At 41.0% G+C, this 27,072-nt stretch overlaps 1 protein-coding gene across 3 annotated transcripts; it reads right to left on the bottom strand.

Annotated features, from left to right (window-relative positions):
• Positions 1-3,989: 3,989 nt before the first annotated feature.
• Positions 3,990-26,388, bottom strand: PTGFR (prostaglandin F receptor). 3 transcript variants are annotated; one of them, XM_072867698.1, is made up of 3 exons: positions 26,289-26,388; positions 24,283-25,130; positions 3,990-6,181 (listed from the first exon to the last, which is right to left on the bottom strand). In XM_072867698.1, exons 2-3 carry the CDS (start codon positions 25,069-25,071, stop codon positions 5,876-5,878), a joined length of 1,095 nt encoding a protein of 364 aa, XP_072723799.1. In that variant the 5' UTR covers positions 25,072-25,130; positions 26,289-26,388; the 3' UTR covers positions 3,990-5,875. The 3 variants fall into 3 exon arrangements, with proteins under 3 accessions (XP_072723799.1, XP_072723801.1, XP_072723800.1); XM_072867700.1 differs by having other exon boundaries at positions 24,604-25,130; XM_072867699.1 differs by lacking the exon at positions 26,289-26,388 and adding an exon at positions 25,712-26,050.
• Between the last annotated feature and the right edge of the window lie 684 nt (positions 26,389-27,072).

Raw genomic sequence — 27,072 nt, 5'->3', positions numbered from 1 at the left:
CACAGCTCTGCCTTCAGTGCCTCTGAAGCAAAAATAGGACTGAAACGTAATCCAGCGAAGAAATTGTTTCAGATTACAAATATCTGAATTTATAACTGATAATGGAACTTAAAGTATTTTTCTTATGCTGGCTTCAGAAGAAAGTAAATAAACACATACGCACTTTTGCTGGGAATGGTAGCTACTTGGTAGTGATGTTTTACTGATAACAATTTTTTGCCTCAACTATTTTAACTTGTCAAGCTACTACTGGCAGGAGACTTAAAAAAAAAAAAGTGAAATGGGTTTATCTTTGCAAATTTCTGTAGCAAGTATTTATTTTGCAACCATGGTGCTGAAATTAAACAGCTAGATAGATACATGTTTATATTCCTGCAACCACAGGACTTTTTTTGAAAGACTCCATGAATGTGTTGCTAAGAAACAAAGTCCTTAGGATATCTGACACTCTTTAACTTATCCTAATTATAAACATTTTTTTAAAATTACATTTGAAATCATATTTTTAATATTTAACGGTTGACCAATCACTTCAGACGTCATCTTGTTTACAGGAGGCAGTAGAAAAAGTTCATCTTCATTTGGAGTTGCTGAAATGTTCACAGGAAGCCTTTTTCCCCACACAAGGAGGGTCAGATCTGTTATGGTGAACAGTTATGATTGACTAGACGTTTGGTATTTCTGTGTTATTAATTCTTCCTGTAACTTGCTGCAAATATTATGTTTGTTTTCTTGGTTCTTATGAATAAATTGTACTGAGTAAGACCTAATGTTTTAGGTTTTGCACAATTTTCAGGCTCTCTGATCAGATCCCTAGGTTTCTACCAATAGATATATTCCTCAACTGCGCTGCCTACCTCTTCTAAACATAGAACCTCTAAAAAGTCATCCGACTACTACTTTTCTCCAGAGCTGGATGGGATTTTTTTTCCTACGGTATTTATCTCCTAAAAAAAGGAAAAATAAAGGTTAGATGGAAAATGGAAGACCTTTCTTTTAGTACTGGAAGGAGTGTGGAGAACAGCTGGAAATACTCACATCTGTGTTCTGCTGCCCTGCTAGGGTTGGATCCTTTCTGCACACTCCCTAGCTCAGATCTCAGAAAGTGAAGGCTGCTAATAAAAATTTGTACTCAGCCATAGCCTTTAAGTTACCTGAGACAGGAACTGTGGGTCATAGATGTATATTGTATCTATCTGCATAAAAGCAGAGCACCAACTACACTAAAGGTCAGACTGCAAATCTGTTTTGATTTGCCAGGCACTATTAAAGTGAAATAAAATGAGAAAAAGTATGGATTACTACTTACCAGGGAAGAACAAATAACAGATAGAGAAAAACCTGCAACAGTCATTGCCTTTTTCAGCCCTCACAAAAAGAAATTAATTGTGACCTCATTAGTTTAAATAACCAGGAAAGCTTGGAAAAGCCGGAATAAAGAATGAGTTAATGAATCTGTGAGCTAGATTTAAGAATCCTATAACGATAAGCAAGTACAGGTCCTGCTCACCAGCCTGATCTCCTCCCATCAAGGGCATGGGTTCACAAAACAGCCGAGTAAAATTAACAGCGAGGGAGGTCTCATAGCCCTTCCCATTGCTGATGCACTTCCCCCCATGCTCTCTTTGCTTTGCCCTTGCAAAATTTCCAGTACTGCAACATAGAGCAATTGGACTCATTATGCCTGTAAACAGCTACTCCCTCTTTTGCTGCACTCACATTTTTTGCCATTTTTGCAGGGTCAGTCAACTCACAGTGTATTCAAATGCCAAAACCAGTGCAAAGGCAGCAGCAGGAGCACGTGGCCAGACACCTCATCCTCCCAGCCGTGGTTCAGCCAACTCACTCCAAAAGCGCCCCAGCAGCCTGGTGAACATTTTGGTGTAGAAGGGATCGTTTACTTGACAGTCTGAATTGTTGTATTTACAACAGAAGGTCTCCTTCCACAGCCCCCCTCTGGAGGTACTAATGGTCACAGGAAAGTGAGCTGTGATAGAGGTTGTTCCTTGTAGAGAATTAAATATGATATTTTTCCCATTGTTTACACAGCTCCAGTGCCTGAGACGAGAAGCCATGAGATGCACAATACCTGTCACCACCAGTCCCCACGTTGCTGCATCCACTGGTAAGGAGCAACCCACCACATAAATAAGTCATTTATATGAGAATAAAAAGCATGTTGTTACTGAATCAATCAACGCAGCACTAATGTGCAATATTTTCCACCTGAGATACACGCTCATACTATCTGATGGCCAATGGGCACTGGAACTTGTAATTCGTTTTCTTCCTTGCAGCTATTCCTCATCACAAAGTAGTAAACTCAGCATTATCTCAAGAACACAAAATGCAACTGCTCACATTAAATAGCCCCTCTTTTATCTCCTCTTTGGAACAGCATTACACTGTTAGTATTTAAGACTTCTTAGTAACCTACATTCAGCAGGAAAACATTGTCTGTTCAAGGAGTAAATACTCTCCTCAATATAATGCAGCTGAATCAAAAGTCATCATTTGCTGAAATCAAACAGTTTTGCCATTTTTAATGTTGGCAGATCACAGAAGTTTAAATTGAAAAGTGTCTGGGTTCTTTAGGATCCAACAAAAGTCACCATAGGTGGTGTGAATTCCCTTGGGATCTGAACGCTTTTTCCCAGGACCTAAGTGTTGAGGATTAAATCTCATGCCAGCCTATGTAGTTGATCAGAGGTGTGCTGTGTTACCAGTAACAGCCTGGAGGAGTGTACTGGCAGGCGAGGCGCATCTGAAAGGTCCCAACATCTTGTCCTAAAGGATCACCATGGCTACCAAACCGGACTGTGTTGCTGTTCCTGAAATAATTCCTAACACATCAGACTAAAGTAATAAAAATACTTATATACAAATGTCTGAAAATAAGCACACAAGGTGGACGCTTTGCCTCAAGAATCAGACCAAAAAGACCTTGAACCTTGCTCTCCATCTTTGTATCTAGGTAACAAACTACGGATATTTGCCTAATCCCCGTGATGAGCAACTTGTTACTGCTACTTTCTTTGCTTCAGCAGGTTGATTTAGCCCAGGCTAGGACCTCGGTTTAGGATAACGTGCTTCCTTATGTAGCCTGCCATTTCTTAAGATCCCAATTAGATTAAAATATTCTCCCACCCTGAGGATTTCCTTGGTCATTAGTCAGAAATGAGATTCACTTTCTTCCCACCAGAACACTCACTGCCCTTGCCTGCTCTGGAGACACTAATTACTGCCGAGCAGGCAACAGGCAGCTCGTGACTGCTCCGTCGTTAGCCAGCCTCTGGAGAGACCATCAGCACCCTGCTAAGCAGGCTGCCCTTTTCTCCCTGCCTGGGCCATACTCAGATCCTAGTGTGAAGCTGTCCCATTGGTTTTTTTATAATCTCATGTTCCATAAAACATATAATTTGCTAATCGTGCAACACAGCACATTACTGGCTCTCCTGTGAGAAGAAACGCAATGATAACCAAATCACTTCCAGTGGTAACAGATCCTTGGGTGGCTGTATCCCGAGCTGCCTCTGCAGGCTACCACATCACTGGACAAGACAAAATATTAACAAGCAAAACCCACATTTGTTTCAGGATTCACAGTGTATGTAAAACTAATCAGAATCTGTGTAACACATTGTCAGATATTTGAATAAAAACACTTTAATTCCGAACACTCTCAGCCTCACTTTTATTTGCATTTTCTAGGCATGGATCCTCAGAACTTGACCTTGTCTGCCTTAGACCACCAACTGCACTGGGCTGCTCACGTGAAAATGAAGTGTACGAACACTGACACCTCCTATCTGAATTCTTGCTGTCTTCCTCCCTACCTTCACACCTGGTATCACGCGTGTGAATGGCAGTGGCTGGCTTGAATCCAGCGTGAGGTTTTTTGTCATAAGGATTATTTTTAACAACTTCAGATCTCTTTTGTTACGCAAAAATATCATGACTCTCAAGATACAGTTTGATAACTTTAATGAGGCTTTGCAATTTACATTCAATATGTATTAGTACACAAAATATAAGAAATCACATATACATATAAACTTTTGTTTGTTTGTTTTACAAGTCAACCAGTATGAACTACACAAGCTACATTTATTCACATAACAAAATGGAACATTGATGAGCTTCATTCACCGATCAAATATCTCAACAATTTACGGACCAACATTTTTTTGCAGCTGCTAAAACAACTATCTTCCATAAAGAACAAATAATTTATGTCAACAGATAGACTGGTATCACATTCTATGAAATGAAAAAGCCAAACTGAGCACTGACTGAACAGTTCCAGATTTCAGCAGAACCTACACAGAAGCAACAGTGTGGAGCTCATATGAGCATCAAATCTGTCCACGGTTTATCAGCTCTGTGACTGAGGAAATAAATCGCATACAGAAATTCTTCAGGGTAAATGAAGCCATCTCATTTCATTATAGGCTTATTTAACCCATTTATTTTTCAACCTTTTTAAAACAAAAAATTGATATATTTAAATCTTTTGGATTTTTATTTTCTGACTTAAACTATTCTCACATACAACATGAATTTGTAGTTTGTGAATAGTTTTGGTCCCTCAGACTGTCTTCTTGGTGAATCAGTTTTTAACTACTTTGTCCAAGTACACCAACAATTCACTAATGTAGTTATTTGAAGTAGGTAAAAATAACATTAGACATTTCTATCTTAAAACAATCCCTCTGCTACAAAGTCTCTGATACTCTCTTTTTTGCTTCTAAACAAAGTACAGTCACAAAAAACAAAGCCTCTTTTAGCAGCATTAAAGGTGAAGGGCCTCCTGTGTAAAGTCCTGGAAACTTTCTGGTACCTTCAAATATACTGAGTGCCCTCAGCTCTTCAGACACAGACCCTGCAAAAACTGAGCGTGCAGTTTGCTTTCACAAGCACAACCACGCTCCCAGTGCAGTTCCCTGCAGAGCTGCTCATTTGGTCACACACATTTTTCATGAGACGTGTGACCTTTTACAAACGAAGCAGATGTACCTCATGAGCATTTCAGTATATGCATCAGGGGAATGCTTCAAGAAACTTCCTTCAGTTTGGGGGGAAAAAAAAACCCTACTCTTTTTACAGCCTGACCACAGCTTTATGCCTGTTAGTTTCAACAAAATTTGTTGAAAGGACTAAAAACTCACCGATAGATCTGAAAATGTAACTGTAAGCAAGCTGAGCTGATCTGCTCCTGTGTTCCCACAGGGAACCTCATGTTTTGTCAGTGATTTGAAAGGAACGCTTACACTGATGAAGTTTGCAGCTCTCCCAAAAATTAATGGAACAGTAAATAATTAAGAGGTCGAGTCAATGAATCAAGAAAACTGCATCATTTAATAAGCTGGGCACAAGCAAAATGTCTTTTATATATCCAATTGGAAAATTCAGTGCCTAGAAGCAAAGAATACCCTTATGGAAAGGATGGTGGACTTTACCCTAGGAAGTAGTGGCTCTGCAAAGGATTCGGGGGTATCACTGGTAGATAAAATCTACCCCTTTTAAAAATCACCTTGGAGATCACTTTCACACTTGCATGTGTTCTTAAGAAGCCTGCTAAGGTAAAGGATGTGGTGGGGAGTATTATAAGGAATCCTGTTCACTTTAGTACCTGGAAGGGAGAAATACAGGATGATTTATGATTCTACTACCAGTTTTGGAAGGGATGTATTCTAAAGGGAATTAAAACATTCAAGTGCATCTTTTGGAGTAGCAATATCAAACCGGGAAGCAACTAGAGCAAACCACTCACAATTTAAAACAAACGGCAAACCACTGAGCCTTCAATTATTTTTAAGGTATTGCCCGTGTATGAACGTTGCCTCTATCATGTCTTCATACACTGTGTTCAACTTTACTGTCCGGTAGAGCTGAGTGGCTGTAGGTTTATTTGTTTGGAACTTACTGGTGACTCAGATATTGCTGCAACCTTCAAAGAATTCTTGATGGAGCTGAGTTCCCACATGTGTAAGTTTATGATGTGCACACCACAACATCCCCTTGTGATCTTGTACAGGTTTTTAAGTACGGCTTTCCGGAGAAGAATGTACACCCAGGGATCTAAAATCTGATTCCACGTTGCCATTCGGAGAGCAAAAAGTATTGTTTCACAGGTCTCCTTTGAACGACTCTCATTTATCCCAATTCTGGCCATTGCCACCTGAAAATGGAACATTTTAAAATTATACATCAAAAAAAAATACACAAGAGAGCATGTAAATGAGTAAAATTGTTTCAACATTATCTCTCATCTTCACACCTTCACAGCATCAATGCACCCCAATTGCAAAGTAAATACTTTCAGGCATGTAACATCTATCATCCTAGAAATCCTCTAATGTTTTACATAGCACGTACTTGTATCTCTGCTGAACTACTTCTGCTGAATGTCGAGCAGAGGATGACAACCAGCCAGAGAATACCCTCCAAAACCAGGGATTGATTTGAGCAAGGAATAAAAACTTATCCAGAATTTGAGCTAACAAAGCATGCCAAGACTCTTCCAGGGATGGATTTTTTCAAGGATAGAGACCACTGGAAGATCAGAAAATTTTTATGAAAGGTGTTTATTTTTTCACGTTTTCCAAAGTAAAGTCTGCATAAGGGATACAGTACCTTTCATCAGGAAGATTCACACGTTTTAAGCTGCAACAGAACACAATTTATTGACACCAGAGGGTTTAGAGGTTTCTAGGAAAACTTAAGCCATGGTGACAAAGTCCACCAATACCCCTCCTCTTGCCAATGGAGACACAGAGGGTTTCATTCACCTGTGGAGGTGCTGCACATGGAGAGACCTCCACCAGCAACAACGCTGCCAGAGCCAATGGCTTCACATGGGTGGAAGCATTAGTCTTCTAGTGTGGCTCAGCAGGACTGCTTCTGGGCAGAGAGCACCCGAGAGCTACACCAGCCCAGTAAGTTGTGGCTGGCCTCCCCGCTTTGCAGAGCTGCAACCTAGGCTTTGCAACACCAGCCCTAGTGAACCACACGCCGCTGGGGCTCCTGCCCTGCAGAGCTCTCCTTTACAGGCTTTCTGCCACTGAGGTTTTGTAACCTGAGTTCCTGTGTGAAGAAAGCCTGACTGCAAAGCCAGGAATCTGCCAGAGGACGGTAAATTATCTCTCTCTATTATTAATGTTAAAACCACATGAAGACTTTTTTGGTAGAAAGATGAAACACTGTAAGGCTTTCAGTTCCAAAGCCTTTAAAGCGATACAGTTATTTAACTAAGAAATGGGATATTTTACAACTGATGCTCTGAGTACACTGATTTATTCGGTGATGAGAGGTAGGGTCAGTCTGTCCGAGCGCAGAGGGTTGTATTTTCACAAAGATACATTGTAAAAAAAAAAAAACCCAACACTAAAAAATAATAATGAATGAAGACGGAAAACTACCATTCGAGGTTCCAACAAACCTATTTTACTCCTTTTTAAATGCTTTTCTGTATTCCTAGGCCCTACCTATAGCTTGCAGGTCACCACATCTGAGTAAAAACTTGAGTAGAACAGAGTGAATGCATAAAAGGAGACTGTACTTGCTTGATTAAGCATTTGATCAAGCGTTTCTGTATGGACATCTATGGGAGCAGCAAAGAGAGCCCATAGGAACATTCCTAGGGAAGCTGGTAAGACTGGCAGAAGCACAGCTGGGAACTGGTGCGAGGAGGAGGAGGAATGTCTGAGCACCGAGCCAACACAAACACTCACAAGTCAGTTCCCTGAATCTGCTTTTCACCCCACAACCGTTGGGCGCATTCCTCTCTGACATCAGCAGCCCACCCAAACTTGGACAACTCCTTTGGCTTCTGCATGGGATGTTTTCTCAGGACAGTCCTACATTTTATTTATTAGAGGTCCAATACCACAAGCCAAACTCAGACGGAATACTCCTTACTCATGGAAGTAGGACTGGGCAGCAAATGACAGCACAACAGAGCTCACAGACCAACGTCCTTATCTGATATACCACATGCTTGACTTAATACAGACATATAGCTTCCTAATCTGCTTCTTGATGTACTTAAAAATTCCATTTGTTGTTCTTCTCTCGCATTCTGCAAAGTTAATAAATGCCAAATCCAATGCAATTTCATGCCCGGAAGAGGAGGAAGTAGATGTTGCCATCTAGGAAAAGTAGCTCCATCCAGATTTTGTAAAACTATTATTTTCTCACATGTTACCCAGCAAACTCGTGAAATTCCCTTCCATTTAGTAGTAATCACCTCTAAGTGAATCCATTCGTTTGCTGTTCAACTTGCTGGCTCAACATAAAGTACCTCTGTTTTGATTATGGGTTTACATAAAGTATATCAGGACCACAAGGAAATTTGATACATAATTTTATGGATTCTGATACCTGGAGAAGCTTCACCCAGAACATTTAAGTTATCTCCTCCGAATACTGGACATACAAAAAATAATATATTTGATCTCACAAGTAGCAAGTAGACCTTATGTACATAGCTAAATGCTTAAGCAACTGAGCTGTGAATCCCTGTGTTGGAAATAATAAGATAAAATCTACATTATCTATAAATTTTGTTCCATAAAATAAGAATTTTCTAGCCATATTACTTATATTACTTGGGATCGTTATGCAGACATTTAAAAATGTTTCCTTTCTTGTATCACTAAAACCATTAAAATGATATCCCAACTTTTTGAAGTTCTGAGCAGCTGAGATTTCCCTATAGGCCTGGACTAAGACAGAGAATCTCCATCCAACCCCAAGCATGAGCATTTTTATTCTAATAAAATTGTGGCAGAGCAGCAGTAGTGACAGACATGTTACCATCACATTGTCTCTGGGTATGAAGTGAGATAGCTTCTCACTCCTCCAAAGAGCCTGCACTGTACTGGCAGCACATCCATGTCTTCTGAGAAAACATGCAAGGAGACTGCAGGCAACTGAAGCCAACTGCATGCAAAGAGAGGACAAAGAGGGGACCATGTCCTGGCTACTGGAGCCTTTCTAAAGTCATCTGATGATTTCTAGAACAAGACCCTAAACTCCAGCTGAAGAGGGGTAGAATGGAGTGAGAAATAATAATTTATATTGGCCTATCACATTTTCATGGTCAAGTTTTTTAATTTAATTGAAATTCTTAAAATACTATTCCAAAGTCAGTTTGAAATCATAAATTATAAAAAGGCCTAATGCACTACCAGCTGTTTAATAAAGGATTTGGTTGAAGCAAAACACACAGACAGTCCGTATTTGTTCCCTAGGTGCGAGAAAGTCGTGTCACTGAACTGGCACAAGTCACCGGCTCAGAAACTGCAACCAGCAGTGCTAGGCTAATTTCTGAGGGCAGGACCTCCTCTGTAGGCACAGAAAGGACACTTCTTTTCTTCTTATTTGACTAATACTGTTCAATATTTAATTCAAAGTCAAGAAACCAATTCAAAGGCTGACTTTTGTTTTTCCTTCCCTGTAGGTCCATCAGGTGAGTATGATGGAATTCTGTCCTCTGTAGCCAGCAGTACACAAGTGGGGAAGCGGGAACTTCATATCTAGTTGCCTTTGATCTCCACAATTGAATTTAATATTCATGCAGATTCAGCAGTATGACTCAAAAAATTAATCCCCAGCTGGTAAATAATAAACGTAATTCATGACATTTTCTAACATGTTTCGAAATGTAAAAATGCAAGTAGCGTTTTGCTGAGTTATATAACATTTATATGAACACAGCTGTAGTATGTCTCCCTGGTTTGCAAAAAAATGAAAGTATCACATGATGTAACCCATACAATTCAAACTTCCTTTTGGAAAGTAACTATAAAAGCTTAACTGTAAAAGTGACTTTTTAAACCAAGGCTGCCTGCTTGTAAGATACAAAGTTACTCTGACTCATATTAGTCCGTGTCAGTTTAAGGAAAGACCTGAGAACTCCCTGTCCCTAAAAATAAATACAGAGAAATCAAATTTGTGTGAAGCAAGGATTTGACACAATACATTAAACTTTTCCATGCTTTTTTCCCAATTCTAGGCTTCACTAAAAGCAAAGCTCACTTTGCAAGATACAGAAAGTCTGACAGAAAAGTTTAGAAACATTCTGAAATTGTTGACTTTACAATTTTTCATCTAGCCGATAGCATCAGAGAATTGCCATTTCCCTTAGGGACAAACCTCAGTGCAACAAATGGAAAAAAATTGCTCCAAAGCTTCACACCACTCTCCAAATCTAAACAGCATGTCTTTAATTTCCCTTCCAATTGGATCTCAATGACATAAGAAGAACTAATAAGCTAAATGGCAGTGCTGCTTACCCATTTTACTGTTAGTACTCAAGGACAGCCAGTAAAAACAAGAAGCAGACTTCACAGCTAGTCAGGAAATAAGGCAAGCTGTAATACTACTTTGATGTATTTCAGCACATAGGCTTTAAATCCAGGTTCTCTCCTTGACTTCAGGAAACTGGATAAAAACCAGTCACCAAGAGATTGACATGGAAAGCAGAGCAGACGGGCCAATTTTGTTATGTGCAAACAAACACCAGAAATTCTCTTCCTCTGTAGCTCAGCCTTCAGGCTGCATTTCCCTGTGGGAACCTTGCAGACCCTCCCAAACCTCTTCCTCTTCCTTTGGATTTCATTACAAGCAGTTCTGAGAATTTCCAGTAATGGAAGAAAGTCCATGGTTTTTTCAGTATTTGCAGAGTACTTCTATTTTGTCACTGATGCCTATGTCAAATCCAGAGGTGCATATCCCCTTCTCCTAAACCACATAGGACTCAAGGCGGTAGTCTACTGACTATGTCCCACTCCATGGAAACAAAAAATATATAAATATGTTGAATTTCTAGAAGTTTTTGGAACTTCCATTATTCATACATGCTACAAAGAAGCTGCAGTCTGCTATAGGCAAGAGCTGACAGAAGATGATACTATGTAGTAGTCTATAAACACAAACTTTAAGAAAAAAATTTGCAAAAGAGGGGGAGAAAGAAATCAAAATGTATCTATCTTCACGTTTTATGTACCATTTTATATCTCCTAAGAACAGCCATTAGAGAAGAAACACTGACAGCAAATTGCTTATATCATTGCTATATAGATACGGCAGTATATAAACCAAGCGTTTGTTGCAACAAATCTGAGTATGCTTCATTTTATTTTTTATGTGATTCTATATAAGTCAGTGCAAAAGCAAGGGCTTCCAAGAAAAATATGTGGCGCACCACTTCTGCCATCAGAATGTTAGTACACACACTGTACTACTTATGCCACATAATGCTTATGTTATAGGTCTGCAACATGTTTCTCCTCTACAGTTTTCCTTTCCTTTTTTAAAAGAAAAATATGAACCATACCTTCAACTTTTACGTACCAGATGATCATTTGGGCTAGCAAGTAAATTTTAACCGAGCATAGTGATTTTATATTTTAAAAATGTGTACTTTAAAAGGAATTGGAGAAGACAAAATGCGGTAGCAAGTTTTCTTCCACATTAAAGTCCAGAGGGTACTTATAAGGGGATACATAATACTGCCATGTGTAAAGTTTTGCAGGATCAGCTCCTGACAAGTAGCTGCGAAAAAGGAGTCCCCTTTTCTCCCATGTACACTTCTGTGAAAAAATAATAATGCCACTAAAAATTAACAACGGATCCACTGGCTCACTACTCAGTTGGGGAAAAATCTGCGTCTACCTCCCAACATTAAGTTCTGGTCCAAAGCAGGTAAACCAAGGATGGTAACTACTACCTGCCATGATATGCATCCTTAAACATGTAAGTTTACTTATTATCCCGTTAAATGCAGCTAGTCTGAGAAAGACCTCTCCCCTATCAGAGTCGCAGTTGTCTGTGAGACACACAGAACCCACATGAGAAACAGACAGAGAGAGGATCAGAAAAGATTCGGATGACCAGAGGTAGCTGAGATTGCAAAAATATTTTGCAGATGTTTGTTTAGCCTCCATGTGCTCCGTGTTTACCACTCTTACAATGGAGCCGCATAAACCTTTCGGAGGTACTGTAAAGCTAAAGGCACTCAGAGCTCAGAGGTGTTCCCAAAGCACTACTGCTGTGATAAAAGTCAAAAAAGTAGAGAGAAAACAGGAAAACACAACATTTTCCATGAAGCAAATGAAAATAGTTCCTAATATCCCTTTCTCAGACACAGTGGATTCTGTGACCAGGCAATTCTCACTGGCCGATGAAGCTGCTTCATGAACATGGTTCCATTCAGGATCCATGTGCCTTTTCTCATGTTGGCAAGACCAAAGCCTTGAAACGGTATGTCCCAGCACCCCTCTGAATTGGTAGGGCAGATCTCACATCAACTGAACGCCAAAGAAGGAACTGCAGTGTAGCAGCATATATACGACACTGCAGCCACGACATTAAATTAAGGCTCTGTGGGTGTCTGCCACCCAGCAGCTCAGCTCCATCTGACCTCGCCGTATGATCCCTCCTTGCTGAGGCTGTTCAGTTCATCTGAGCCTTCTGCTCTCCTCACGCAGGCTCAGACCTGCAGCAGACTCGCAGTCTATTGCACTCCATTACTGTGCCATTAGAGTCAAGTGCGACATTTTCACCATCTGTGTTTTTAAAGCTTTATGCAAAATATTTATGGGAGGCAATATACTTTCTGAACAAACACTTGGAAACATCATTTGAAATGAGATTTTTCATGTATCCAAGAATTTGTCAAAATTACTGAAAAAAATGTAAAGTGCCATGACATTATACTCACTGTTTATATTTCATTAACTGCCTTGGGCATTATCATGCTCTATATAAGGCAGGAATGCAATTATGAAGTAAGCCTCATAAAGAGAAGGATTTCTTTGTATGTATAAACTCACAAACATTAACTGCAAGTGAAGCTTTTCTTTTCTGTCAACTTTCTCCTTAGACACTACCTATTTGCACCTGGTTCGCAGTAACAGAAATTCAGGTTGGGCTTGAACGAAGCATTCCAGGTCACCTCTCTGTTTCTCTGAAAGAATCCAGATAGCAGCAGCCTTTTTTCCTTCTTTCCTTTCCACCCTCTCAAAATTAGAAATCCTTTGGTTCAACTAGCAATGTAATTACTCTCACAGCTTAACTGATCAACTCATTTGAAAGGAAAGCAGAATGGATATGGACAGAGAAGGGTTTAGCACTGAAAACAGTAGATGACTCACTTCATAAGAAAAAGACACAGTGTCTGTATCAAAGTCAAATAAACAAGCTGTTTCCTGAGCTACATGTTTTAAAGTTACAAGAAAGCCTGCTTCCATAGAGTGAGGAATGTATTTCTGCCTAACAACAAGACCTGTAACAAAAATCTCTTGTAAAAAAAAAATAATAATTTTACAGATAAAATTAAAATATTCTTTACCCAGCAATGCTGAGAGAAACTTTACAGGACAACTGCTAGACCTCTTGGGACCAGAAAACAATAGAGTATTTCTAATACTGCATAATGAGGATCATCCTGAGAAAAACAATCAAATCAAATAAGTATTTAAGGACTAGACATATTCAGGATCCATTCATTCCTCCTTTAGAGTCAGTTGGGTAAAGCTTCAAACCCTGGAAATGCCCTATTACTTCTCTTTTATTCCTTTGCTTTTTCAGATTTCCACACTCATTTGGAAAACAATCACATTTTTATTGGTTAAGCAAGTATTCTCATTGATTTAGGAGCCACAGAACTTCTCTCTAATACCCTACAAATAGCCAAAGAATTGCAAATAAAACATAATACTGGGGAAGAAGAGAAGAACTGTCTGAATACAGGAAAAAAGAGACAATAAACAGACAACCTGGAGGACAAAGGAGCTGCAAAGGTCCATAATTATAGAATGAATTCAGCATTTAATTACTGTTACGCACAGGATCAAATAAATAGCTTAGAAGTGAACTGTCTTTTCAAACATCACCACATTCACTCTGCTTTATTACTGAAGTCACCCTCCACTGTATTTACATGTCTGAGGAAAGATACAATATAGATTCAGCAACCACAGGCAAATCTTCCACTTACGTTTTTGAGAGCAAGAAAATGTTCTTCTATAGGGAATGCAGGACCTGCCAGTTCTTACCTGGCCTTTTTTTTAATTCTCTCAGATTTGTTGCTTCTGTCTAAGAAACCAAGAATTAGGCTGAATTCTCTAAGGGTTCCTTGGACAGGTCACTCCCTGATTTCAGAGGCATGGCACATAGACGCAGGCTTTCAGGGCAAATACCACCAAACCCAGAGATATCCACACATATTAGAAGTGTGAAAACAAGGAAGGAGAATTTCACAGTGAGTCAGTCATGATATATAGTGGCCTTTTCACCTCTTCTAGAATTCAGGAATGCAGGTGGCTTTGATGTGTGACCGAGCCTGCAAGACCTCAAGTAACAACCGGTCTAAAAAAGTAAAGAACCTATTCTATTGTCTACCAATGGAGTCAGACCTTCAGTTTAATTGTCTGAGAAATTATGGTGTTTATTACATGGGTGTAGGGGGAAAATTAGGAGGAAAAAAAAAAGATATATTAATTTGTAATTATATTTTATGTACGTTTATGTTTACCATGTATGCAACATACACAGTGGAAGAAAATGAAATCTTTTTAAAGATGGATTAGAGTCATAGTCACCTAATGGCTTGGTGCTATCCGATTTGCAGTATTTGCAAATATGGCTGGAGGAAAAGGAACATGTGATGTGTTCCTTTCATGTTATTTTTTAAAAAATCACCTTTATTAAAGTGACTTATTCTATATGTCATTCTGGAGGAGTGCACTAAGAAGCTATGAACGGAAGTATCAGGGCTAATGAATTAGCAACATATTTACCAAGCTGGAATATAAAATTTGCAATTATTTTTTTCTTTAATGTTGGCAAATAAATTAAAAGGGACTGCTGTGCAGCTGGACCACCTTTTAGGTGGAGGAGGGAAGAGAAAAATCAAATCTCCATTTAAGAGTGATTTATTTCTCACTAGTTCAGCAAATGCACACTCCTGGTAAAAAGTGGATTCAATTTTATTTCCAACTCACTAATGAACTGTAAATCCTGAAACAAATTGCTATCACTTACAAGGATCCTCACCTCCTTCCTGCTTCACCTTCTGTTTTAACACCTTTCCATGCGGTCAGGCAGAGGGGAACACAGCTGGCCACATCCCTGCCAGCACAAGACTCTTCCTCCCCACATCCTCACGTCCTGATGTTGGTCATTACATGGGTGACTAGGTTGCTCACGGGCAGACTCATTACATCCTTTACATCCTCCCTCGCTCCCGTAACAGCCGGCTTACGCAGGGTTCAAGCCACCTGAAGCAGTCCGCAGCACACAGGTCCGGGACAGCAAGTAGGGGACCAGCTGGAGATCAGTCATTAACTTCCATTTCTCCAATGATAAAGTAATCTTTGGTTTCTGCAAGTTTAGTTTTGAGGCCTAATTTTGTGTAAAACCTCCATTCGGGACATCCCTTACACAAAGGCTCATCTTCAGCCTTCTCCAGGAAATCATGCAGAAACACAACTCCAATGCCATTCAAACCCACGCTTTGGCACACGTCTCTGACTGAGGTCTTCACACGGCTCATTAAAAAGAGGAGCCAAGGACGAGCTTATGAGCTGCTCTCCACTCCCTGCTCCGTCTGGAGTAGATAAGAGCAATCCTTCAGCAAGAGACAGTATATTACTTACAACGCGGCTCAGGTTCATTCAGCCGCTCAGCTATTTCGCCTCATCCGATATGAGAATGAATCTGAAAGAACGAGTCACAATTACTAAAACTTCACTGTAACTCCTGGTGTAAATCTTCTCTGCAACATTCTGCTACCTGACCATTACTATTTGTAAGAGCACATACACAGAACCCAGGATGGGATCGTGCTCCTGTTCTGCTAGGCACTGTGCATGCACACAGTAAACACACCCCTTCCTTCCTCAGGGAGCTTGTAACCCAAGTAACCAGCTGCAATTCAGCAATTTCTGAATATTTTAATGTAAAATTTAAGTCTTAAAAGCACATGAAATAAAAATTACTGTTCTGTTTTAAAGCTAAACAGCATAATTTGCAGAAGAGGATCCAAATAATGTGCGCTCTCAGACATGAACTGATTCTACACTGCTATTAAGACAAATAACTTTGGATAGAAACATTTATAATCTCCATGCAAAACTTAAGATCATGAATTAACACCATAATAACGTAATAAATATCTCACAGAACATACGAATGTATATCACACACTGATGTCTGTCATGTTAAACCTGGTGAGGATGAAGGAGTTTCTGGAGTTGTTCCATGACAGTGTATTTGCCCCAGAGGCTTCTCAGCAACAAGTTTACCATTTAAAGACTTTAGATAGTCAGGAAAAAGAGCTTTCCTAAAATAACCATCCAAAAATGGTTATGCCGTGTATGACATTTTCCAAAAATGGCTATGCAGTGTATGACATTTTCAAGCAAGAAAGGCCTGAATAAGTGTAATATCTAGGAAACAGGAAGAATCCACTTTTATCAAACAAAATTGGAATGTATATCAAATTGACTTCAAGCATAGAATCCAAAAACTTTACCAACTGAATAAATGAGGGGAGATTGTGAATGGAAATTTATCCAGCTGAAGTTTTCAGAATTTGATTTTTTGAGATGGCAACTTCAAATTGAAAAAAACCAAAATTTTCTGTGAAAGTCATTGGCATTATTTGGAATGAAATATTGTGTTTGAATGTATAGATCTTTATGGTTTAATTCTGTATATATAATATGAATTTAAAAATTGGCAGCAAGCAATTTTGAAAGAAAAACAGGACCAGGTTGTTTTGAAAATGCAATTTTCTCACATGACTGGAAACCTGCCTTCCCTACTTTTTCTCTCCAAAACAAACCAACTTCATTGCGTTCTGACGGCACTGCATTTTCAGAACAAGGCTTTACTTAAGTTTTTCCAAACAGCACAAGTAAATATAGATAACAAAAACTATAATTATGCTTCCCCAAAAGCCTCTGGTAAAGGACAATCTGTCAATCTCAGCTCTTCTTCCTTCCCTGGCTCATACCACCAATGCTGACCACTGTCCATTTCTTCTCCAGAACTTCTTTCCTGTTGAGAGAATCTCTCAGCTGCTCAACTCCCTGACTTCTGTGAGAGGGAGATAAACACTTGAATTACAAATACAGCCACAATTAATATAGAGTTTCTAAGCACTCTGTGATAAACTACGCCCTGGCCCACACTTAAAAACATTTTTTTTAAATGGTTCTTATTTCTCAGAAAGGCTAAGGCGCATAAGATCTCTACAAACTGTAAAAGATGAAAATAGGAACAGACCAATTCTGAACACTGAAACAGTACCTTTGAAATTCAGTATCATTTTAGGTGGGTACACTCTAAAACGATGCTCATTCTATTTCTCATCTAACCTGGTGGAAATTTGCCAGCTGTGCCTCTTAAGAATCCAAAATAAAAGAAAGATCTCTACAACCAATACTAAAAAAAAAGGCAGGAAGATCTTACCCAGGGGCTTCTAGTGTACAGAAACACATCTGAATAGGTGGATTGAATTTTTGAACGCATTGTATTAACCTTTGTTATTCTCTCTCTGCAAACACCTACAATTTCTTTCCACAGAGTATTTTCATGGGGACATACAAAAGCACACTCAAATTGTCCGAGTCGCTGCTTAAACCTTATTCCACAGGAAACTAAGCTAAAAAGACACTTCTGTCTTGAAACTAACAAAAACTTCAATCAAAATGAGTGTTCTCTTTCCTCTTAACCCCTAAAACCAGCTATTTATTCCAAAATATCTTTTGGGCCATAATATTAGGAATGACATTAAGATTTCAGCGATTTAACCTTGAGTATCAGAAGCTCATTCAGAGGAACTCAAGCAAGAATAGTAATTGAATTTGCACAGTGTTAACGGATGTATTGAGAAACTCCACAAGCAATTAAAGGCCATGATATGAGGGAGAGTGAGAGCCCTTTTTCTAGTGTAGCTTGAAAGACAAGCAAACTCATACGAGATTTTTTTTATTTATTTCCAGAGGAACTCAGGGAGCATTTTATTCAGTCAAACAGCCACTCCTGATCTGACCTCTTCTGACACAGCAAGGCCTGGAAGAGAAATAACAACCTACAGTTGACAATAACCATTACGGTACTGGTGCTTCGGACTACAGATAAAGAGGCGTATCTAGCAGGCCTTCTGCTAGCAAAAAGCTTTTATCCTTTCCCTACAAAACTGGTTCATTTATTAAAACTGCTGTGGCAGAAGTGGGCTCCTGAGATGGGCTTGCACCCGGCCCAAGAGATGCAATGACAACGTCCAACGGGTATCCCTGTGGAGGTCCTGCAGCAGGTCACCTCTCCTGTGCCCATCAGCCTGCCGCAGGCAGGGTGTGAAGTGTAGCCCAGACCCAACTGGAACCACATCTTCTTTACTCTGACAGCATGTCCCAGCTTTGTATGGTGTCAACAGACAACTGTTCTAGCAAAACATGACAAGAATTCAATGCCAAAAGCCAGCACAAACATAGTAATTATCATTGATTATCTTCTTGAAAATCTGAATCTTGAAAAAGACAAAGTGTGTTTTTCCCCTGTGAAAGTAACTCTTACAATGGCATTCAAAGCTGCAAGGTTAGCTAAACACATTTAAGAGTATCTATCTCCTTCAGTCTTCAGAAACGGATGACTGGAAATTGAAAGTCTAATTTATTCTTTTTCAAAAGAAAAGATCACTCTCCTTGTTGACAGTGCCTATGCAGGCACAACGAGCTCACGGAGGCTGCAGCTTTGAGTAACAACGTGTTTTGCCAGTGGCTCTGTCCGAGAACACGCTTCTGCAGAGCAGCCACCCATGAGACCTGGGCTGGCTGTATGGCACGTGGCGACAAGGGCCTCACCGGCACAGCGTGGACCTGCATCTTGGGACGTCTTGTGTCTGCTTCTCCTCAGCTGCATTTTCAATTATGAAAATAACCAGCCAGAGAGCACGAGAGAAGGGATAAATTTTTAAGTAACTATTTTGTTGTAGGGACAACACAACCAGCAATATTTGAAGGCATACAAACAACATTAATAAAGCAATGAGCTCGTATAAATGATGCTCATTGCACATATAAGCATAAGGTAGTATAACAGAAATGTAAACTGCCACCTTGTTAAAGAATAAAGAAAACAGGAATGGAGGAAGATGCTTCAAGGGTAACAGGGGTATGAACTCCTGTATGACACTCAGCAAAGTGTCACTGTGCAAGTATATGCATGACTACACATACAAAAATACTAAAATGAGATGCACAGAGGACTGCCTTGTACAACAAAGTACCTTATACTGTATGCAACTACATGGCCTAGAATTTAGTTAGTGTAAAACCTGCAACCCACTGACCTCCGTCAGCACGTACCAACTGTGGCCTGTCTCAGCACCCGAAATACCTGGTGGAGCAACCAGGGTGGGGTGGGCTGGGGTAAGGCTGTTCCACCGAGAGCATCCCTGTTAGCTCAGCACTGCCCTTCTCGCCTCCTCCAGCAGCATATTCACTGAAAGGACCACTCAGACCAGCGCTGGTAGTTTCTAGGTTGGAGGGATTCTGAAAACTATAAGCTAAATGCAGCCCAAGGTGCACGAAAACCAACCATCAAGCCTCGTTGCATGAGACAATCTGAGCACAAGAAGAAGTCAGAGCAAGTTCAGAGAGATGCAGTTAGCATAACAAATTGGAAAGGGAAGAGATAGTATGAGAAGAGACTGCTAGAAATTAATCTAGGCAGTAAAAAAAGCAACTGAATAAGAGCTGATTTAATCATATGAAATAAATAGCTGACATCTTTAAAAAAAAACAGAAGGAGTGGCTATTTTCTGCAGTAGAGAGGAGGTAAAACTGGAATGAAAGTAATCAGATAACTGCATGGAAAAATATCTTAACAAAAATAATTTTAATGTAAAAGTATTTTTCTCAGGCTAAGACTGTGTTCCACACATGAAAAAGATTATAGATTTCTCCATATCGTAATTTGTTCCCGTAGATAAATTCGCTCTGAAATAAACCCCTCCTGTCCATAATTACAGGGAGTTCACTTTGCTACTCCAAAAACAAAATTTAAAACATTTTTATCCCTTGAGCCCCACAGAATTTGATGTACTGAAGTCAAAATCTGCTCATATGAACACAGCTCTAAAAACAAGGCATTTCATGACAGGCCAGACGTCAAGTCACAGCCAAAAATCTGCTTTATATAACAATCTATTTAATCAGAGATCCTTGTCACAAAATGCTCCAGCTCAACTATTTGCTTTGGGAATCCAACATCCAGGGACCAAATTTATCCAACAAAATTCACATATCCCTATCAAAGGGCTAAGACTCTAGCAAGAATGAAAAAAGATGACTTACTACACAGAGAAGTTGATATTACTATCTTCAGAACATACTGTCCCGGAATTACCCATGACAAAGCAAAATTATTTGGACTGTCAGAACAAATGTGCCTCTGCAAATCACCAACCACACAGATTATCAGAAAACTCATGAATTTCACTTGTTGCTTTTTTTGTGATTTCCCTCCGACTCTCAACTCCTCAAAAGGAGATAAACGTTCCCCCACAAGGGAAGAAGCAGGGAGCACCCCTCATTCTGGTACTCCATTAAGGAAAGATTCCCACAGAGTGGCAGAAAACTTGAAAAAGCTGCTCATTTTTGAGGAACAAATGAGCTGGAGCTTCAGGAAAGAAATCGGAAGGAAGAAAAGAAATCGGAAGGAAGAAAAGAAATCAGAAGGAAGAAAAGAAAAGAAATCGGAAGGAAGAAAAGAAAAGAAATCGGAAGGAAGAAAAGAAAAGAAATCGGAAGGAAGTCCCTGTCCAACAGCCCCAGGCAGAGCCCCACATGAGCCTTGCCATGGGCTCTGCTGCTGAAAAACGCTCCAGATCTCCAGAAGTCTTAAAATAGAGGTGGTGATTGATTATAATATTATATATTATTATATATAATATTAAATATTAGATATATATATACTTATACACAGCTATATAAAGGCACCAAAACAAGTTTACTACCACTGAGCAGGTGCAGAAGTCAAGTTCCACACCAGACACCATAAAGGACGACCCAGGATCTTGTGCCTCTAATGTCTTCAAAGGTGATTTTAGCACAGGACAGTGACTGTATACATAACTCCACTTGGAAAAAAACAATTAAAATCTAATAGTGAACTAAATCTGCAGTTGGATTACAGTATTGGATAGGCTTGATTTTGGTAGCCATGCGCATATGACAATTGATGTAACACCTGACTAGATTAAAAACAGAAGAAAAATAAACAAAGCAAACCCCCCATCAGATGGAGAATCACACCAAATAAATCCAAACTCTTGTATCTGCAAACCACATATGGCATAAACCGCATCACCTTCTTCCGCTTTCTATTCCAAAGGTTTGTTTGGTTTAGAATGACTTTGGTTTATATAGAGGCAATTCACTCTCACATAACATTTTGTTCTGTATACACATTGGGACAGAGAACATGGGTAAAATTCACAATTCAAAGATAGACACTGACTTCTGGATTTTGCTTTGAGAAAAAATTTAAAAAGCAAATAAATGCAAAACAAGCATGTATTTAGCTACTTTGCCAAATAATTTCACCTATGAACACCTGCTCATATTTATTTCAAGAAACACATATTCTGGTATATGCTGATTAAATTATAGAATCTAAACAATTCATTTCACAAATTAAAAGCCTGAGAGTTTTCAAATAAATCGGATGAGTAGATTTGAATCAGCAATTCTTCATAAATCATACACTTTGATAAACCCTGGATCTCTTTATTGTAGCACTTTAGCAGTACATTCCTGGCAAAGCTTTATTCCACTGAATCTGTATGCTCCACTGCAGTCCAATAAAGCTTGCTAAATTAGCGTTGCACTTATAGTTCTCTTTGTATTCAGTGAACAGAATGCTATCAAAACAAAGAGCTGGTAATTCAGAGAATTACCTTTGATGACAACTCTACAATCCTAAGAGCTAAGAAAGGTAATACCTACCAAGGACCCCCTCCCTCGCATTTCCCAGACTATCAAACTCTCAGGTGAAAACACTCATTGTTCACTTTCTTGAAACTTTGTTTCAAGAACTAAATCCTACCTTACACTATGTTTTTTTTTTAACTTCTTGTTTCTAACATAAATTTGTCCATATTGTAGAAGTATTTTTCATACTGACAGGCTAATTTTTGCGATAGGTTGGCTCATCTCATTTCAAAAGAGATGCAGAAGCAAAGCATCGTGAGCCCGGAACGCAGAGAGCGCGCCAGCAGATTTGCCACCCAATGAACCAGCATTGCTGGTGTATCACCTCCCTCTGCAGCACAGTGCCCAAAACTACCAAGAACAGAATTAAGCAAGAAGTCATTCACTGGTCTATATCACCAGCTGATGAAAACACCAAACTCTGAAAAGGCTCTGGAAAAAAATTTGCTGCTGGAATAATAATTCATTGTCAACTACACTTTAGATGAAGTTAAATACTTTAAGAGAAGTAGTGTTGTGATTTCAAGATTGTCAAGATTTTAAAAATTATGTTTTTATAATTAATAAAAATTGAAAGGCATAACAAAATTACCAACACTGAAAAAACAACCACAGTAGTTGCAATTTAGTGTTCCTTCATATGTTGAATAAATGAAGTATCTCTTTTGAATTAAAAGAGTCTACAGCTCGTTTGATACCCAAGGGCTTTCTAAAAATCAAATTAACTCCAACCTTTAAGGACAGTTATTTTACCTGAAAATAAATGTCACCAGAGGATAATATACTGTTTTTTCACAAAAAGTAAAGCCATCATTTGAGTTGCTTTTCTTGAAAACCATTCTGTGGCTTGCTCCAGACAAATTTCAGGAGGTGTCTGGAAGTAACTGGAAGTAAGTTCACTACAAAAGCTTGCTATACTGTTCTGACAACTTTGTTTATGCTCTATACACAATAGCCAGGACACTGACAAAAGCCAACATGAATTTAAACTATGCTGTAGAACAAGTTTAGAAAAATCAATAGAGAAGCAGGGGAAAATTCTGTGTATGTTGAACAGAAGTGAAAGAGTTTTTGTGCATTTCAGTGATGCAGAGAGTTATATCCAGACACTCTCCCTGAAGTCTGCGATACTGGTTTAATTAAATGCTATCTGCCAGATATACCCAACTGCTGCAGCTAGGCTAATAGCAGTACCTAATTCAGAACTAGTTTAGGTAACTCCATACTATACCATAGGCAGTAAGTAGATGAGATGTAGTTGGATCTGATTTGGATCTCAGATTTGAGTTTCTATATTTGCAAGCTCAAGCCGAAATTGCTCCTCATTCACATCAGTGGAAAACTATGGGACCTTGTTTCTAGGAAACAAATTAAGATTTCATATTACTTGTGATTTAACTTCTCTCACCCTAGTAAAAAAATAAATTTTCTTCAGTCAGGTTTACTGCAGTAAAAAGAGTCACAGTTAGTATCAGCTTTGTAATGCCATCACACAACAGGAGCCATCAAATTCCTTCCCATATCTTAATCCCACTTCCTTTGACCCTGCAAGAGAACAAACTAACGTGAACAACACTTACCGCTTTGGAAAAGCCACAGCAGTTACCAGCAAGCAGTCCTAAGTTACAGCCGGGACAGCTGGGAAAGCGCACCGACTGCACGGAGCAGCTTTGCTAGTCATCTGTCCAGATTACAAACCCAGCTTGGTCAGGTCTAAACCAAATTTTTATTTTAACCCACTGCCAACCACTGTTTTTTAACCTGACTCTAAAGCAAAGCCCTTAATAACCTGCTAATGGAGTGAAGGATTTTTACGTTCTTAACTGTTATCTTCCGTAACACAGTTTGCAAGTAGCAGCAAACCATGACAGTAACAAGGAACAGACTACCATAAATAAAAAACGATATGAACCACAGTACAGACTAAACAGACTTGCCACTCCAAGATTTCACTGAACTTTTGGACAAGCTCAATATTTGCCCTGATTTATTCTAGCCACCATTCTGCTCCCACTGTCTGCTTCACAGTACTGGAAATAAAGTCCTCACAGTCCCTATACGTTTTGCTTACGATCAGAAGTGGAGAATAATTACCATTTTTGTTACAGATGCATAGGTACATACATTACAGGCAATATGCTGTAAAATTAATACATTGAAGAGTGAATGGAGCTGTTACCACAGCTAAAGCACCTTAAAACCTGGAGATAAAAAAATGTAACTTTTATACAGCGACGTGCATTAAAAATCAGCAAACACGTTAGGCTCTTACCAGGAATGGACTCCAGCAAATGCAAGAAACACACATTATAGCCAAGAGCTGAATGATCATTTCAAAATGATGAGATCTGCCTTGTCTTTGTTGACTTCTAAGTTTGACTCTTAAGAGGGTAATTCCTGTGACAGCATTGCACAAGAATGAAATAGCAAGGGCCAGTAACCCAAGGCAAGAAAAAAGTAAGAGATAAAATCTGTCTTCCCAGTCCTCAACATGTTCTGTTTTATAGAAGCACCAGGTCCTCGATGCTTGAATTTGATAGGCTCTAAACCTAAGAATAGGCAGCAAAGCTATAAGAACAGCAAAGAGACATACCATAGTCAACATCATTTTCACATGTTTAGAAGTCATTTTTGTAGAGTGAAATATTGGCTTAGTGACTCCAATGCATCGTTCAACAGCCATCACACTGCCCAGGAAGAGCGGGCACAAACCAAAGAAAACCATGCAGATGCCAAAAACACTGCAAAGAATGTTGGACTGGTTAAATCGAATCCAGTCTTTATCCGATGCATACACAAACACTGCAATGGCTCCGTTGATGAGGTGGCCGAAGAGATCTGTGACGACCAAACCGCTAGCAAGAAGCAAAAAGGAGGCTTTTGATTTCTGTCTAAATCTCTGATACGCCTTCATGAGAATTGCTATTGCAAGACTGTTGGACAAAATTCCCACCGTCATGAAGATTATTGAAAAGAAAACCGAAATCTTCTTCTCCGTGTGGCAGGTTGTGTTTTTCAAGATTCCAAATCCAGCCAGCCCTGGTGATTTTGAACTGTTCATGGTTAGGAAAGGAGAGGCAGCCTTCAAAACATTTCAGCAGTCTTGCACTCAAAAGGCATCTGCAATATTAAAAACAAATACACACACACTGTAAAAGGCATACCACTGTTCAAATGACATTTGAAGCAGAAATTCCATAATATTAGTCTGTGGTACAAATCTAATTTTCTGGTTTTCTGAGAGATACGATATGGCATCATATTTTAAGCGTATCAGTCACAGGATAAAACAATTACCTGCATGCATTATACAATGCAGATACAGCATACAGTATCTTTATAGTCTCTGCACACGTAAGATACACAGATAACGTATAAAATGTTTAATCCTCATGTAACTATAATCAGAGAAACCATACAAAACCTTCTGATGGTTAAACTACGTATATAAACAAGTGGTTTTGCAACATACTCCTAGAATGAAAGTATTTATCAGCCCAGCCACTGTCAAAAGTGAAATACTGGAATGTTTTGAGATGATAATCACACTCCATTTTTCTTCTCACTTTTAAGCATTTATTTTCAAAACAATGTCCTAACATCTTCCAAGTAATTCTCCTCTCACAATTCAATGTTTTAAAGCTTTAACGTAACCAACACTGAAGTCCCCAACTCCGCAGCTCCCTCACTGAAGTACAAACTTGTATTTCAGACGCTCCCTTATTCAGAAGCCAATTCTGCAAGTTACTGTACGCTTTCTCTCCCATCTCTACTCTCAGGACGCTCCTGCTGGCAAAAACTTCCCATGCAGAAAACAGAGCAGGCTCTAGTAGTGCACAGGACAGAGAGGCGGTGAAGTCTCCCCATTACTGAGCTGCATCAGGAAGCGGGCACGCCGAAGGTGGTTCTCGCACTCAGAACTGCTACAGGGGAGCGCGGCCACCGAATCCCCACAGCGCGCGGCCGCGCCGGGAGCGCACTCCGCGGCCGCGCCAGCACGTGGGCAGCAGCGTGGAGCAGGGAGCGCGCCCGAGGCACCGCCGCTCCGCACGCCGCCCCGCAGCGCCCTTAAGTGCCCGCCGCCGCTGCCGGGGGCGGGGCGAGCCCGCCACGCCGGGCACAACCGCCACCGGCCGCTGCCGGTACCGGCCCCGGCCCGCCCGGCTCCGCGCCGCGTCCCCGTGCCTTCGCACTCCGCAGGGCTCCCACCGCCCAGCCCCGCCGGCGCGCACCGCTCCTTCCCGGCGCCGGCCCCGGCCCCGGCCCGCCGCTGCTCACCTCCGCCTCGCTCCGCGGCGCCGGGGAGAGGCGCGGCGGCGCAGCGCGGTGCCCCGCCGGCCGCCGCCGCCGCCCGGCCCGCTGCCGCCGCCGCCGCCCCCCCGCCCGCCCGGCGCCGCCCGCCTCCCGCCCGCCCTCCGCCTTCCCTCCTGGCCGCCCGCCCTCCCTCGCCGCCCCCGGCCCGGAGCCCAGCCGCCCTCTAACGCCGGGGCGGTGCCGCTGCCCGGTCCCGTCTCCCCGCGAGGGCGATGCCGTCGCGCCGGGGGGTCGCTGCTGCCCCCCGCGCTGCGCGGGGCCACCGGCGGGCTCCGGGCGCTCTCGGGGACGCGGCACCTGCTCCCCCACACCCAGCCCCAGCCTCCCTTTGCCCGGCCCTTCTGGAGGGGCCCGCGGCGCAATTCGGGCAGCCCCGGCGCGCCCGGCTCTGTCCCAAGGAGGTGGAAGCCCTGAGCCCAGGCCTTCCCCCGCCGCGGGAGCCGGCAGCGGTGCAGGGAGCTCGCCCCTCGCACGCCAGCGCGGAGCCTCCTGCCTTGCTATGCCGGGGCGCGGAGAGGCGTCTCCGGCGAGGAGGGCCAGGCTGCCTTCTCACGCCACAGCGCCAGGTGACAAGGCCACCCGAGCCGGGCAGGATGAGCTCTTGCCCACGGTGCCGCAGCCACAGCAGTAGCAACTCATGGGGCAACCAAGAGACCGCATCTCTCCTCAAGCCACAGCCTCGACCCTTCACTTTCCGTGTGCTTCTGCCCAGCCACCCTCTCCACCAGCACACAGGGAGCTCGGGAAG

This window comes from Ciconia boyciana, chromosome 7 (assembly GCF_034638445.1).
Source record: "Ciconia boyciana chromosome 7, ASM3463844v1, whole genome shotgun sequence".
NCBI lineage: Eukaryota > Metazoa > Chordata > Aves > Ciconiiformes > Ciconiidae > Ciconia > Ciconia boyciana.
This window is presented reverse-complemented; position numbering and strand designations above follow the sequence as displayed.

What these genes read in the sequence shown, in the direction of transcription:
- PTGFR (XM_072867698.1), bottom strand. Translation starts at nt 25,071, where the DNA reads ATGAACAGTTCAAAATCACCAGGGCTGGCTGGATTTGGAATCTTGAAA. An exon ending in TTTGCTGGAGTCCATTCCTG is followed by an intron (nt 6,182 to 24,282) that starts GTAAGAGCCTAA and finishes TTCCATTTTCAG; the next exon opens with GTGGCAATGGCCAGAATTGG.